The sequence below is a fragment of the Triplophysa rosa genome, linkage group LG16 (genome assembly GCF_024868665.1).
Source record: "Triplophysa rosa linkage group LG16, Trosa_1v2, whole genome shotgun sequence".
NCBI lineage: Eukaryota > Metazoa > Chordata > Actinopteri > Cypriniformes > Nemacheilidae > Triplophysa > Triplophysa rosa.
Window position 1 is genome coordinate 5037141 of NC_079905.1, and position 15241 is coordinate 5052381.

Consider the following 15241-nt stretch of genomic DNA (forward strand, 5'->3'; position numbering starts at 1 on the left):
TAAGGGCAAAGAAAAGCTTCATTGTCATTCACAGGTTTATGTCATTATTATATGAGTTTTTAAGGGTAGGATGACAGAATAATAACATATGTTCGCGAAAAAAGCACCGACACGCTCTACTTTACTTCGATATGTTGGTTATGTTTGATGGTTCTAAAACAACTCGGAATGGTTGAACTTGAAAAACAAATGGCGCGTGGCTTCTACATATCGCACTGCTTTCTGACGTTGTCAAAGAACACGCACACCGCGCGCGACGAAAAACACACTTGACGATGTGAGTAATGGGCATAGCACTTTTCTGAAGCCATTTTACCAACATGCTGTCGTCTCCCCCCACCCTACCCGAACATAAGGTCCTCGCCCACTCTGCCCCTCAAAATGGCGAGTGCCGGTAATGCCTTTTCGGTGTCCCACTGAAACCATGCTAAAATGTCACATCAAAGACACGGAAGAACACAAAAAGCACTTCGTGTAAATGTCGTATTTTAAGTAAAGTTAACCTTCTGAAGGAATAATTAGAAAAAATATTTTACAGAATAAAGATTTGAGTAATCAAATGGTTATTATTTTAGTTTTAAAACAAGTTATGATAAAAGCCTTAGGGCAAAAATGAAAATAGCTGAGGTATACGTAAAGCAAATATGAACATCATCATAAACCTCCGGATTCATCAGTTGATGCTCTCTATCTCAACATACATCCAGTCAATGTAAACAAAAAACAATTTCATGTTTCTTAGTGGTGAAGATTTTATTTAAAAATAATAATTAAAGCCGTTTGCTGTAAATAGTTTATGCAGTTGTTACTTTGCCCAGAAAATAAACATTTACAACAAAGTTTGTGTTTTATGGCAAGAAAAATCACATTATTACTGAAAATAACATTAAATGTTTTTCTCTCAGTTATATTCCCCAAAACTTTGGTGAATGCAGCAATGAAAATGAAAACGTTTTATTTATTTATTTTTTGCATTCAAAGAGACACTCATTTAAAAAATAAAATCATATTTAGGGTTTAATATCCCTTGGGTTTTCTGAAATGCACATTCTCCGACCTGAAATTGATCCAAGGTCAAATAAAATGTGAGATAAAGCATTCCAAAATAGACACTGAAATACACACAAGCACACAAATACAGACGCACAAACTGGACACATACACACCTTGACATCAGAAGTCAGCAATATGACATCATCAACACTGGCTTTGACATCTTCATGCGTTTTGTCTTTTCACTTTGATTGCATCTGCTTTTTTGTTGACAAAAGTTAGAATTCACTAGAAAGTCAAATGAAGAGAAACCAAAAACTGAAAACAATTTCTAAAATCACAGAGTAAAAAATAAGTTCATGATGATAATGATTAAGAATATGAAATATATATATGTATGTTTATAAGCACATAAATTGGCATGTAAATTGGCAATAAACATTCGGGATTGACTTGAATTTTTCCTCTTTTTTTTTCTTTTTTAACAGATTTAACTTCGGTTAAAGTTAATAAAAGCTTAAACATTGCAGAGTGATCTAAAGTACTATAGTATGGCCCAGTAACCTTCCTCAGCCAGTCATTCTCACACATTCCACTACAACGCTGTCCATTTGATGCGTAGACAGTAGAAAAACACACAATAATTGCTAACAAAAAGACACTTTTGTATAATATAGTTAAACAAGACACCTTTTTATACTTCTAAATCCTAACGCATCGATTAGTTATTAATGCATCGTAGTGTGACACAAAGTGTTAAGTTGAAGTAGCAGTAGTTTTGTACACTCGTTGGCATGTAGCCTCTGTTCAGCATGACCGTGTCCCCAATACTGACACAGAAAAAGATAAAAAGCCATCAGAACACGGAAGCACAGACACACACAAATTAGTATCAGAATAGCCCTTGAATTAAATTGTCCACTGTGACACCAAACCCCGTCCCCCTTTAATACAACCTTACGTAGTGCACAGCTTGTTGCAAATGAAGTTTGAAAACTGTGTTGTCTTTTTTGCTGCATGCCCATAATTAATCCTCTGCTCTTAAATGCTCATAAATAACAGAACAACCCTAACAACTTTAGAATGGTTGATGCTGTCATAGTTTGCTGTCCTTTGATTGGTCAAACATGCAAGAAAGAGGCGGGGCTTTTATCAGATTTTATCTATCAAATGTAAAGGCTGAAATTACTTAGTAAAATCCAAATTCCAAATCTCTTTAGTTTTTCCAAATTCCAAATCTCTTTAGTTTTTGCCGATTGCATTTTTAGTCCAGATTGCATTACATGATTTATGCATCAATCAATTATATGATCAGATTTCCTTTTTAAGGTATTACAAAACAGCCAAAATGTTATCCACAATGCAAAATATTAACAACAAACTGTGACAATTATTCATGTCAACTTGAGGGATTCACAGTCTCAGACAGTGTAAGAGCCTAAAAACTCTCCAATATATGAACTCTCAGTGAAAATGTTTCCCTTTTGTTGTATATCATATGAATAAGCGTCTAATATGGCTGATGACATTTGGACTTATATAACAGTGCAGACTAAAGAGTCAAGTCACAAAACAAGTGACATTTTTGATGTCCTTCACATTTTCAGCTTTCTTCTGTGCAGGGAATGCCAGTAGCTGTCAATGTTGTCACTGGATGGCAAACTCAACTTGCACTTCTCACTCTCCTCGAGTCACAATCCATTCCCAAGTCATCTGTTTTGAGAATAGTCAAATATTAGTCTCCACGAGGTAATTCAATGTACTTTTGGAAGGCTTCCTAGTATCATCCAGCATATCCCATCGTTGCCTTGTTTTACAAAGACACACCTCCATGACATCCACAATGTGCGATGTCATTCTGTTGAATCGCAAACCAAAAATCTTCTAATGTTTCAGTGAACTCTAAGGCAAGATCCTGTCTGTCGATTTCAACATGAACAGAAAACAGCTAATAAACCGATTCTACATCAAGGTATTAAGCTAGAATGTTGTAACTAGAGACAAACTTGCCCTATTTAAATTTATAGTTAACTCTTTTGACATTGTTTTATATTTGCATCTTATGTTTGAATGGTGCTGTCAGAACACTACATGGCACACACAAGAGGATCTCGGACCCCCCTCTTTATGTATTTTTCAGAATTTGGCAATGTGGGGATGCACAAAATCACAACTGATATAGTTTCACATCCCTCTATCCTTCTCTAATTCACAGCTTTTGCCATTTCTTCTAATGAGCCTTCTTTACACCCTCATATCAAAGCCGTGGTTCCCTTCCTTGTTCCCGTTCTTCATTTCTGTCTCCGCTCAAAAGCCTTCTTCATACTCCACTGTCTTGCCTCCGTTTTGGCGCAGTCACACCTAATCCGTCCATCATCTCCTCAGCCATCTTTCCTCTTTCACTTCTCACACAGTCACTTCATTCTTGCTCCCTGTTCTTAGTGACTGACCACCTCCCCCCACCCCCATGCCCCCTCCCCCACCACCTCCAGGGAGGAAGTGCAGCTGTTCAATGGTGTTCTGCCGCTTAGTGGCAAAGGCCATCCTGCGCGCACTGTGGCCCATCGCTCCGGAACCGTGGCCCTCCCCCCATTTCAAAGCCCCGTGACCGGTCGACAAGTGCGGTTGGTCTTGCTCGCGGCCGGAGGTAGGGTGCGAATTCATTTTGATCATGTGATGGCGGTCGAGTGATGGTGTCACGCACACGTTCTGCTGGGACTGCGCTTTCTGGTGGTGGGTGAGACGGGGCATGGGTGGCATCATCCCACCGCCCATCATTCTCTCCTCTAGGTGGTCCGGCGACACCAGGAGGCGTTCGTGAGACTTGCGCAACGTCTGCTTGTTGGCGCTCTTGCTGGTGGTCATGGGTTGGTAATACTGATGCTGCTGGTTTTTGGAGAGGCGTGAGAGAGTGTTACCGTCCCCCAGCGCCAGAAGCTGGTCTTGAGACATCACCCGGCGAGGCGGCTTACTCGTGGAGTCGAAAGTGGGGTTGTACTGTGACTGGGGTAAAGGGTAGGGGTTGGGGGTGGAAGTTGGCACGTGGATTCGGGTGTGGGACTTGTTTAGCGGTAGGGTACCTCTTGAACCCAGAGTAAAGTCACCGCCCCACTGCAGGTGGTGCTGGGAGGAATGGAAGCTGGGCGGAGCATTGTTGGGCCCTCGCTTGGAGCTGTAATATCCAGAATATTCATCCAGGTTTCTCTCTGTATTCAAGAAAACATACGATTAGTGTATCCTTCAATTTCAAAAGCAATTTTTTATAATGGAGTTGCAATTTAAATTTGCAATAAGCATATGGGACACTCAACATTTGCCCATTAGCATGCCACTACATCGTCACAGAGAGCCTCTGAGCACTAACAAAGCTCTGAAATAACATACCACTTTTAGTCACACACTCACCTAATCTCTTGAGGGAGCTGTAGCGATTGAGCTCTGGCTTCATGACAGTCTCGTATGATGGAGGTAGCTGAGCGAGGTTGTGGAAGGAGTGAGAGAGGGAGGGATGAAAGCCAGAACTATTGTGCTTGCTGGAGATCAGCGTTCCCGTGGAGGCCAGCTGGGTGTTATTCATGCGCGGAACTCGCTCTGAGAGGAAAAAGAAGAACATGAGAAACATCAACAACGAATGTGTTCAAAGCAGCTCTTTAGGTCTGGATTGAATGTCTAAGAACAGTCTAAATCATGTTTGGATGATCTATTGAAACGTGCGCTTTTAATGCTACGTTCTTCACCCCTCTAGATAATAGCTAGAAAAATGTTCCGATAAATTCGCTTTCTTGTTTTGTCACTTTACCACCCTTCTTTATTTAATCTGTCCCCATGGGTACACTGATAATATCCCTATTCATTTAGGAAACTGTTAATCAGCCGACGCTTTTTATTCAAAGCAATTTGCAATACTCTACAGGGAGCGTCCTCCTGGAGCAACCTCGGGTTAAGTACCGCAGATTAAATGTAGACAAGGCCACGGAGGTCACGAGGGAACCCAGCATCGCTCTGGTTCATAGATCATCCTTTTTGAGAACTTCACATAAAAATAAATATATTTATAAAAGACCTCTGCAGATTGAGCATTCGTTTGAGTTGTTTCACATTTGCATCATAAAACAGATTCACGTCAAAAAAATACCAATTCATAAATAATAAATTCATATATACTGTACAAATATAAATACATGAAGAAACATTTTCTTCATGATTTTGGCATTCTCAGTATATGCATGCCAACACATTTACTGAAGCTGGTGATAACTGCAAACAGCTTTAGGTGAAGGACAAAAGCGAGAACACAGATCAGGGTAGCAACAGTGGGAGGAAATGAGCAAACAAACTCAACCCAATAACACCAAGCTTAAGCACAGGCAGAGACAGACGAACACAGACAGATCTGAAACACACAGCGACTGCCTCCTTCATACTGGTGCTCACTGCTCACACACAGGCCTGCTGTTCAAGCATTACATTTGCACACTCTGCCTGAGCTCAATGGCTTACCGATAGTAGCGTTGCGTTTAGGACTGGACCCAGTCTGGCCAAAATTGTGTTTCCCAGCTGCAAGAGAGCAGAGTAAACCGATTCCCGGTTCATAAAACACATGCTAAGCCTCTTTGAATGTATAATATCTTAGGTCAGGGATGCTCAAAGTATAGCCCAGACTATAACAAGGTTTTCAGTGGCCCGCCTGAACTTTTTTGTTTTACTTTTATTCAAAGTCATGCATTTCTGGTAATCGAACTCATGACCCTAACACATGTCATACAAGTTGTGCTGCATGTCAGCAATGCAACAAATCCAAACACCCATGTTATAGACCACTTTGCAAGATGTAAACACTGGTCCAGACGCACCTCCAGTTTCCGGTTTTATTAAATATTTTTTAATCTTACACACTTTGATTCAGTTATACATGTTCTGTGGGTTGTATTTTGTTCAAACATTTGTGTTATGTTAAAACGTTTTCCAAACTGGTCTATAGTAAAGAAAGAATGTGTTCTGGAATTCTGCCATGAATTAGTCACCCTCAAGTCGTCCGACAACCCTAGGACATCCGTTCATTTTCGGAACACAAATTAAGATAGTTTTGATGAGTGACCTTTCTGACTCCCCCCCATAGACAGCGACGTAACTGACATTCAAAGCGCAGAATGACGGTTACGTTGCTGTCTATGGGCGGGAGTCAGAAAGCTCCGAAGATGAATGGACTTTTGCATTTTAATGAAAAAACTGAGAATGTAGCATATTGGAAGCATTTGTTTTCAATGCATATGTATTCAAATAAAATTCAATTTGCTACTTTGACCTCGTAGTGAAAACTGAAAAGGTCCTTTCAAAAACTAACCAGCGCTGTTTTCATGAATAGGGTGACAAAACAAAGGGCTGGTTTAAGAGACCTAAAATTGTTTAGCACATTTTAACACCACATGAAATCAAGTAGAATTAAAAATACTACTGTACTTTATTCACAGCTCGTGGTCTCCCCAGTCCCCCATCCAAGCCATGTGGTTTGAGTATCCCTGATGAATCGCCTACATTATTTTTATCCCGTACTGCGCTTGGATCCTCTAGTTGCATCTGATTTTACATTTTCCTGTATGCATTCGGTTTAATCTAAAATGATTTACAATGCGTTCAGGCTTACATTTATCAGTTGCGTGTTCCCCCGGGTACGTCTGGTCAAATGATGTGTTTTTGCCTCTGAAGCAGAATTACACTGACTCATTTCTGACGAATCGTCTGTTCTACATTACATCATACGCTTGGGTTTGTCAATTTGTCAACTAATTCCTGCCTCCGGTCTTCATGTGCCGTTGATTCTACAATAGAGCCTTGCATTGGCAAGCTCCACAATGCCTACATCTGCTGTTCCCATGCTCCATTTCTTCAGCAATGTTCTACATACACAACTTTCCATTTTCCTCCATTTTTTATCAAGCATATTTTGCCTCAGTCAGCTCTGAAACTACTTCAGACATACTCACTTCGGTTTTCTTTGCTCTTTAGGATGGGAGTGTAGAAGTTTTTGGACGGCCAGCCCAGAGTGCCCTCGCTGGACGTGGCGGTCGTGAGGACTGTGGTGTTGTTCCTTTCTCCTTGTTGCACAGGGCTGGATTGGTGACGCAAAATGTCCACAAGCGCTCTGTGAGGTGTGCAAAAAAAAAAGGGGTAAGAGGGAGTATCATGACAACCGCTAGCAATCTTGTAAGATGGCAGACTCACCTAGGCATGTTGATGTCTCTGTTTCTCGGTCTTCGGGACAGTTTATGGAAGGCCACTTTAACCCCGATGGCTACGACCATCGTAAACGAGATGACTCCACCGATGACATAAGCCGTGTTGTTGCTCTGTTGCTGCAGCGGATCGAAATCTGGGTCGTGTCGTACCGGGGGCTGGGTGATGGGTGTCACCGTGACAGCCCAGTCAGGTGAACGATAGTTGGTGCAGGAGTCCTGGTCGAGCCGATTGCGCTGGTGCTCGCAGCAGAAGCGGTAGTGGCAGGTGCCACAGCAGTAGATGTAGGTGCCCCTGGTGCAGTTGAAAGTGTTGTCATACTGTCCCATCACGTCATAGTAACCCTGACACACATCTACATCCACCAGTCGACGAGGAGGAGGTGCCACCTGTGCAGCACCCAGGGGTGGCTTCAGGGCATCGGCTGTCACGTTGCGGGGTAGCATAATCTGCGGGAGGGGTTTCGGAGGGATCTCTGCAGCTTCTGGCTCTGCTGCCATGGCGGCGGCTTCCTTGCCCCGTGCGTCGGGCTGAGGAGGAGGGACCTTGCGGCCACGTCCACGCAGCAGAACCAGCATCGGCCCCCCATTTGCTGAGGAGCGTTCGGAGGTAATAGTCACCGTGGAGACCAGAGGGCCAAAGAGGAGGAAAACCAAGAGAGCGGCAGATGGCATCTTGATGCAGGGAGGTGTCTTTTTTAATATCAAAGATGCAAAAAACGTGAAGCCTCTGCACAAAAGACGTCTTAGGCCTACAAAAAGCTGACGTATTAAATTAATGTCTATCAAAAGTTGCAAGTCAGTGTGGCAATATATATACGTAATGTAGACAAGGTAATCTCTCTTTCACGTGTGCATACACTAGTATGCAAATTATTCAATATGCAAAATGCACATCCAAGTGCAGGAGTCAGGGTTAAAGAAAAAGCATGAGGCTCTCAGTTAGGGCGTAAACATTTCTGTGGAAATCATCAACAACAATGAGGTAAATCTATATATGCTATATACATTTTATGCTTGCTTGAATTTAACAGGTGTGATAAGTTGGAATGTCGTAAAACTCTGATTTGGCACAAAACTGTTTGGATTTATAAGAGAATTAAAATCTTCTCAATTCAACAAATAACAGCTTTAAAAATATGGAAATGATTTAAATGCAAAAAGAAGGAAGAAACATTTGAATGATTTGTTTGGCCTGTAAACAAAATGAACTGATCTATGGCACTAATTCATTCAAGACTCAATCTGAGTTTATTATACAGGGAACATGTAAACATTTCTGCTCGAGTGTAAACTATATATCAAAGTCTACTTAAACGTCTTCACAAATGTTCTCTAGTCTGGTTGGCACTTCAGTTGCTTTACACAATGACTCACTAAACAAGTCTATAGAAAGAAATAGTATATTAACTTCATGGAAACAGTTTCAACGACTTAGCCTTGTGACTTGTAAACAATGTTCAATGTCAGCTCCAGGAACTGCTGTTGTCTCGTAAACAAATCTCAGTTGGTTAGGCTTTGACGTCAATACGAATGACTGCGAGACCAACAAGAACACCTTTCAAGCGCCAAGGTCATTGAGGTTCTGTTGTGCAGTCGAAATAGTCAAGCTAACAGTGTCAGTTCTCGAGAAGTTCACATGGAAAAATACTAAGTACTTCATTTTTTTGTAGTTTCAGGAAGTCATTGAGGCTTGAGATGAAGGTAGGGTGAAGCAATGAAAGGACGACTTCAAAGAGTTCACAAGCGCAACCTCACAACTTCGAAACGGGGAAGAGCAGATACTTTTCTAAAGGCGGCACCACTGGACAAAGGCTCATTACAAAGGCTTTGGAAGAGTGTAGTCGGTTAGGGCACTCGCGAAGTGTAACAAGCAGCAGGTGTGGTGGTTTCTGGTTTGACGACAAATGTCAGACCAGAAAGGAAGTAGCGTTCAGGAGAAAAAAGGAAAGGAAAGGATGGTCTAAGTGAAGGTAAAGGGGCTGTCAACTAGAGGGCCTATGTATGTTGGACCCTCTTGCGAGAGTGTCTCTGCTCTGGATTTAGCTCAACCCAACAGAATAAAACCAAGGGGGGCTTGGGCCCGGTTCTGGCAGGACAGCATGGTTGAGCCCACTGTACAGGCATGAACAAATCGGGATTCATTCGTCAATGTGGAACACTTGGAGACCAACAAGCAAACTCAATAATGTCTCTCTCTCTCTACTAACAAACCTCTTCTAAAAGTTAGAGTATCTCCTCAAGTAGTGGGGCGAACTTTGATTCTGTCCCACCGGCAACACAGTACACGTGTCAATGGCTCGCTGGTGAATATGGCAAAATACGTCACGACGTCAAACCTGTACCACTGTCTTACCCAACGACCTCTAAAAGTATTCCTGAATATTCCCATGCACCTGCTCTTCAAGAATGACAGAGCCGATGCGTCACAATGATGACAGGGACCTTGACGTTAATATGGCTTGATGAATAGTATGGCTTCAATATTTAACCCTTTAGAGTTAGGGAGACTCTTACTTCTCGTACGGGTTTTGCTGCATGCTCTAAACGTGCAGAGTCTGTAGGGACGAGGAAAAGGAGGGAGGAGCAAAATAAAGGATTTCTCGAGATGGATGACTTAAGAGATCTGATGGGTGAGGAACGTGACAACTAATCAAAAGAATTAGCAGCAGCTCATTTTGGAAAGTTTAATGAGGCTTGTGCCAGCCATCGGTAAACCCGTCCATCCATCGATCAATCGATCAGGAGGCAAACCCTCTCAGGCTAATGCATTACTAACATCTACTCTTACATAAAGCGTGACTAACCAATAACGTACGATTTTCCCTATTGTGGAGAGCAAAAGCCGCTTTTAGTTTTTGACAGAAAAGAAAACATTACATGCTATTGTCCTAAAAATGATTGGTCACAATTGAGAATTAACGTTGGTGTCGTTAAAAGGTGGAAATTATGTTTTGCTTCTGGTTGGCACAGTTAGTTTTTGGCACTGGTTTTGGTAGCAAAAAGACAAAGACAAAATCTTCACTCTGTGCAAATCAGCATCCGTTCAAAAAGCCCCTGGCTCACAAAAACAATGACAGTTCATCTACTTGAAAAGTCAACTTGTAATCCCGGCTGGGACTGCACTCTATTTCATCCAGGCTGATGGCTCTTCGTCTTGGTTTCGGTTTTCCTCTGTCAGTCTTGGAGTTTCACTGTAAGACAGAAGGAAGTTAAGATTTAATCAATCTCTACTATGTGGAGGAAATTTCCATTATGACATTTCAGACACATTTCAATGATAATTCAATATAAAATGAAAAATGTATTGATGCAATGCATATTACACTGCATACACTGATGATGTCATCAACACTTTTCACAATGTCTTTGTATGTCAAATTTGACATATAGGGTAATTAGAAAGGGACTAATGTATGTACTCAATATTTCAATACAAATTTAACATTCTATACAAGTATCTACAAAAAGATACAACCCTAAGAATTTGCAAATAAATGATTTAATAATGATTTTGGTATTGTTTATGAAAAATACAGCAAAATAATGAAATTTTTATTTTATTTTATTCAATATATAAGACATTTTTACATCAACTTTCCTGCCAAAATAACGATATCACTACTCAGAATTATAAAACTACTCATACTGTGATATAATATGATTAGTCATGCCAACCACTCCAACTATGATGACATTGGTATATTTCACATTTAGATTTAAAGGGATGGTTCACCCCAAAATAATAATTCTATCATTATTTATTCACATTATTTATTCACAAACCTGAATGACTCTTTCTTTTGTGAAACACAAAAGAATATAGTTTGAGAAATGTCTTTGTGGTTTTGTGTCCATACAATGGAAGTCAATGGGGACTAACGTTTAGTTATCAACATTCTTCAAAATATCTTGAAAGTCATACAGGTTTGGAACAACTTGAGGGTGAATACATGATTACATTTTTGGGTTATCTATCCCTTTAACAACTGCGATCAACAAACCCATCAATAAAGGAAAAAATGTGCATTTGCATTTATAAGTTTTGCCCTCATATTCAAAACAATGACAAGCTGTAAAAACACTAGGACTCTTTCTGAAATCAGAATCAATCACACGAGGGTGAATCACATCATCCTTCACAATCAACAAAGTGCAAAGCATATGCAATATGCACACCATATTTCATGCATATAGCAGCGCGACCTCTGCTTTCGCGCATACTGAGTCACACGTTAAAGCCACGACAGTGACTAACACGCACTGTATTTCTTGCCATCACACAAGCGCACATGTTAGTAGCGCTGATGCAATACAGCGATGTCCTCTACACCAAATAAATACGAGTGTAGACACACTGATTTAAAAAGGCTTTCGTTGGGTTGTTGGGAACATATTGAAGCCTCGATATGTTCAAAGAGATGAAGCTTTTGAGGTAAGGATGCAGGGAGAGGAAGCGGGGGGGTGACACTGTCACAGATGTGTGGAGAGTGGGGGGTTGGCAGGGTAGAAAGAGACCCTGTTGAGAGGAGAGGAAGGATGCTGAAATGAGGGAGGATGGGACTTTGGGACCCTTGTGGGAGGGGGAATGAGATCAATAATGAGCAAAACACAAGGTTACGCACCTTTAAATGCCCCACTTGCGCTTTACAGTGTGCTTTACTGACTGGCTATGCTCGGCAAGTCGCATCTTCCGGGGTTGCCATCGGCAACGCCACGTGTGGCCAATGATGTGAAGTGGAGAGACAGAGTCCGAGAAGCCTGAGCTTGAGGACGTGCACTACAACATCTGCAGATGCACATACACACTAACTCTCTCTCGCACACTTGATGGGTCTTAAAGACACAGGGGTCTTGTCATTGGCCCACAACCCACTTTTCTTCCATCTCTGTTGTTACATTTAGTCATTTAGCAGACGCTTTTATCCAAAGCGACTTACAGAGAGTTCAGGGAGCAATGCAGCGATATGTCTTACAGGAGCAATAATACAATAGGTGCTAATACCAAGTTACTAGTTTACCTCACACACACTTTATTTTTCTCCATCTATTTGTCAGTGCGTGGGTCGAACGTGTTCTCTTAGAATAGATATGCTGCAGTGAGCAAGAGTTGGGCAGATAGATCACCTCCTAGCTTAGTTTGCTTGTTCCTCTCTTATAGCAACGCACACTAGGTAGCCCGCAGTACACATCCATAGTCATTTCTCTTGTCTTTCTCTATCCCCCATCATCATCCCTCTTTCTTTAACTTCAGCTGTCTCTGTCCCATCCACAAACAGGTGCAAGTGACATATGCCAGACCAATATGCAGCCCATTACCAATTTACGACCAAGCGCACACCACAACAGGGGCATGGAGGGATGAAGGGATGACGGGCAGAAACGAGATGCTGAGAACAGTAGGCCTTAGAGAAGGAACCAAAGCAGGATTTAAGGTCTTTTAGTCAGCAACAAGTCTTCACGTAGTGCAAACATTCGGCTTCGTTGTCCAACAAAGAACAAAAGAAACGGATGCTGACACGCATTAGTCATTTCATGCTTAAAACACGTCGAGATTTGCTTTGTTACGGGCATTTAAATGCAACACTTGACTGCTGGTGTTGACGATGCGCCATAGTTATAAGTGAGACACACACACGTACACACAAACAGACTATATGCTGCTATAGGCTACACACTAAGCAGCATCATGGCAGTGAGAGGAAATTAAAATTCCAGTGGTGGAGGACACACGCTGCGCGAGCTCCAATGACATCTATGCATCTCAATCTCACACTCGTCATGCACATATTCTCTTGCAATTTTATTAAAAGTCCGTTTAAACAATAATGTACCAAAAACGCCGCATAAGACGAGCTGTAATCGAGCGCGCGACCTATGTGTATGCGACCCTCGCGCACGTTGCAGCAGCATCAGCATCAGCATCGGACAGGAACAAAATGAAGGCACGTCTTACCTGCGTGTGTGTCAACAGCTGTCCGCTTTGCATCTGTGGAAAACAATGGTCTCGAAGCTGAGATTTAAAAAAAATAACCGTAACTGTTGAAAGTGATCAGTCTTTGCTGATATCAAATCAAATGAGATGATGCAGCACGCTAGAAGGCGATGCAATATTCACAGAGATGGGGTCTTGCGTTTTACAGCTCTTGGTTCGTAGAAAAAAGACGCAGTTTTGTGGCATTGGCAATGGGAGAGTATCTCGCGGCTAAAAAACAAGCGCTTCTCTCGTGCAAAAAAAATGAACCGTTTCAAAATATAGTTTTATATAGTCAAGGTGAAAGAAATAAGTGGACGTGTAATTGCAAAATATTGGCAAAAATATCAACCATGCGCAACTTACTGTCCGAAGAGACAAAAACGCATATTATTCCAGGTAAAAATATTTTCTTCAAATAAAACGCTATTGACATGCACAAATCTAATCCGTGTGTCGCCAAATAATCATAAAACGGCAGATTAATTAGACGCGCCTGGTAATATCCGATTCCCTTGCTATTTTAATGACCGTATCTGCTCTATTATTCCGCTTTCAATACAAATTCAATGGGCTCCACACATCACTAATAAAGATCTACCTCCGCTCCACTGAAACGCAAGGAAAACCAATTGCTCCCACAAAGGTCCGCTTCGCTCAGTTTACATCAATTGATTGGAGCGAGCCGAGGCTCGCACGTGGTTTCATTTGCTAAATGTTGGAAATGATCTGCCAATCGCTGGCACGCTTTATTGGCCGAGAACGTCTTTTCTGCTCATGTTGGACCTATTGGGGTTTAAGGCTAAATAAAACGACGCCTGTGCGCATGCAAACGCGCGCTTAAAGATTTCACAAAATCTCAGTTTCGCAATTCATCGCGCGAGAATTCATTCACGAATTTCAGGATTTTTACTGTTTTGATGTTTAAGAGCAAATATAGGGTTAGATTATAGATGAACGTTTCTGCACTTCCGTTGTGGCGTAGGTTGCTGTGGCAACCGCAGCTTCTCATGACATCTAATAAAGGATTTGCGCAGTTTCAGAGATGTCTCTTTCTCTCCAAGGTTGACAGGTGCTTTCTGATCGTTGCCGTTCTCTACAACTATAACAAAGTGTAAGCTATTTCTTGGAGTGAAAAAACCAGGTAACACAATGTAAAAGTGGTATTTAGTCTAAACATGGAAAAAGCACAGGTTTCCAAAAAATAAAAATACAGGAAATTTGATGAACATAATTTTGCATGGACATATAGGGCGGCTTCTTTGACAAGGATCATCTTAAACCAGCACTATGCCTAAGTTAAATTAGGATATTTAGACACCTCTAACATTTAAAGTTCACCCCAAAATGTTTTTTTCACACGATTTGTTCCAGATCTGTGTGTAATTCTTTGTTCTGATGAATACAGAGAAAGATATATGGAAGAACGCTTATACCAAACAGTTCTTGGACCCCATTGACTTCCATAGAAGGAAAAAGTTTAGTTTGTTCTGTTGAACACTAAAGACATTTTGAAGAATGTAGAAAAGCAAATAGTTCATGGGCACTTTTGACTACCATTGTCATTTTTCCTACTATGGTAATCAACGAGGTCCAAGAACTTTTTGGTTACAAGCATTCTTTCTAACAATCTTTCACTGTGTTCAACCAAACAAAGAAATTTATACAAGTTTTGAATAAATAGAGAGTGAGTGAATAATTCAGAATTTCCATTTTTGAGTGAACTAGCCCTTTAAGTTGGTCTGGGACTCTATAGGCTTAAGCCCTTTCCGGGAAACCGCTCCATAGGGCTTATATAAGAGCTTAAGGACACAAGGTGCTAAAATTTGCATCAATTGCAATATAACTGACTTTTGATTTTCTAAAAATCATCTTTTAACTACTTGCAACTGCAAAATGGCAAACATTTTTTAGTTAGGGCCAGATCCCACATGGGCTCATGTTTTTTATCAAATGCAAATATATTTATTGTTATTGTACCTATATTGTCTTTTATACCTTTTGTACCTATAAATACTTTTAGGACCTCCGTATAATTCAG

The 15241-nt window shown here is 41.2% G+C and overlaps 1 protein-coding gene across 2 annotated transcripts; it reads right to left on the reverse strand.

Annotated features, from left to right (window-relative positions):
- Positions 1-734: 734 nt before the first annotated feature.
- Positions 735-13918, reverse strand: shisa7b (shisa family member 7). Of its 2 annotated transcripts, XM_057354390.1 has the most exons (6): positions 13183-13916; positions 7216-10420; positions 6978-7135; positions 5494-5550; positions 4399-4584; positions 735-4199 (listed from the first exon to the last, which is right to left on the reverse strand). In XM_057354390.1, the coding sequence occupies exons 2-6, from the start codon at positions 7899-7901 to the stop codon at positions 3400-3402; spliced, it is 1887 nt and encodes a 628-aa protein (XP_057210373.1). In that variant the 5' UTR covers positions 7902-10420; positions 13183-13916; the 3' UTR covers positions 735-3399. The 2 variants fall into 2 exon arrangements, with proteins under 2 accessions (XP_057210373.1, XP_057210374.1); XM_057354391.1 differs by lacking the exon at positions 5494-5550 and having other exon boundaries at positions 13183-13918.
- Positions 13919-15241: the final 1323 nt, after the last annotated feature.

Coding starts and splice junctions, on each gene's coding strand:
- shisa7b (XM_057354390.1), bottom strand. CDS start 7,901: ATGCCATCTGCCGCTCTCTTGGTTTTCCTCCTCTTTGGCCCTCTGGTC. Junction 5,551..6,977: donor AAAGAGCAAAGAAAACCGAA/GTGAGTATGTCT, acceptor GCTCTCTTGCAG/CTGGGAAACACAATTTTGGC. Junction 4,200..4,398: donor CAGCTCCCTCAAGAGATTAG/GTGAGTGTGTGA, acceptor TCTTGAATACAG/AGAGAAACCTGGATGAATAT.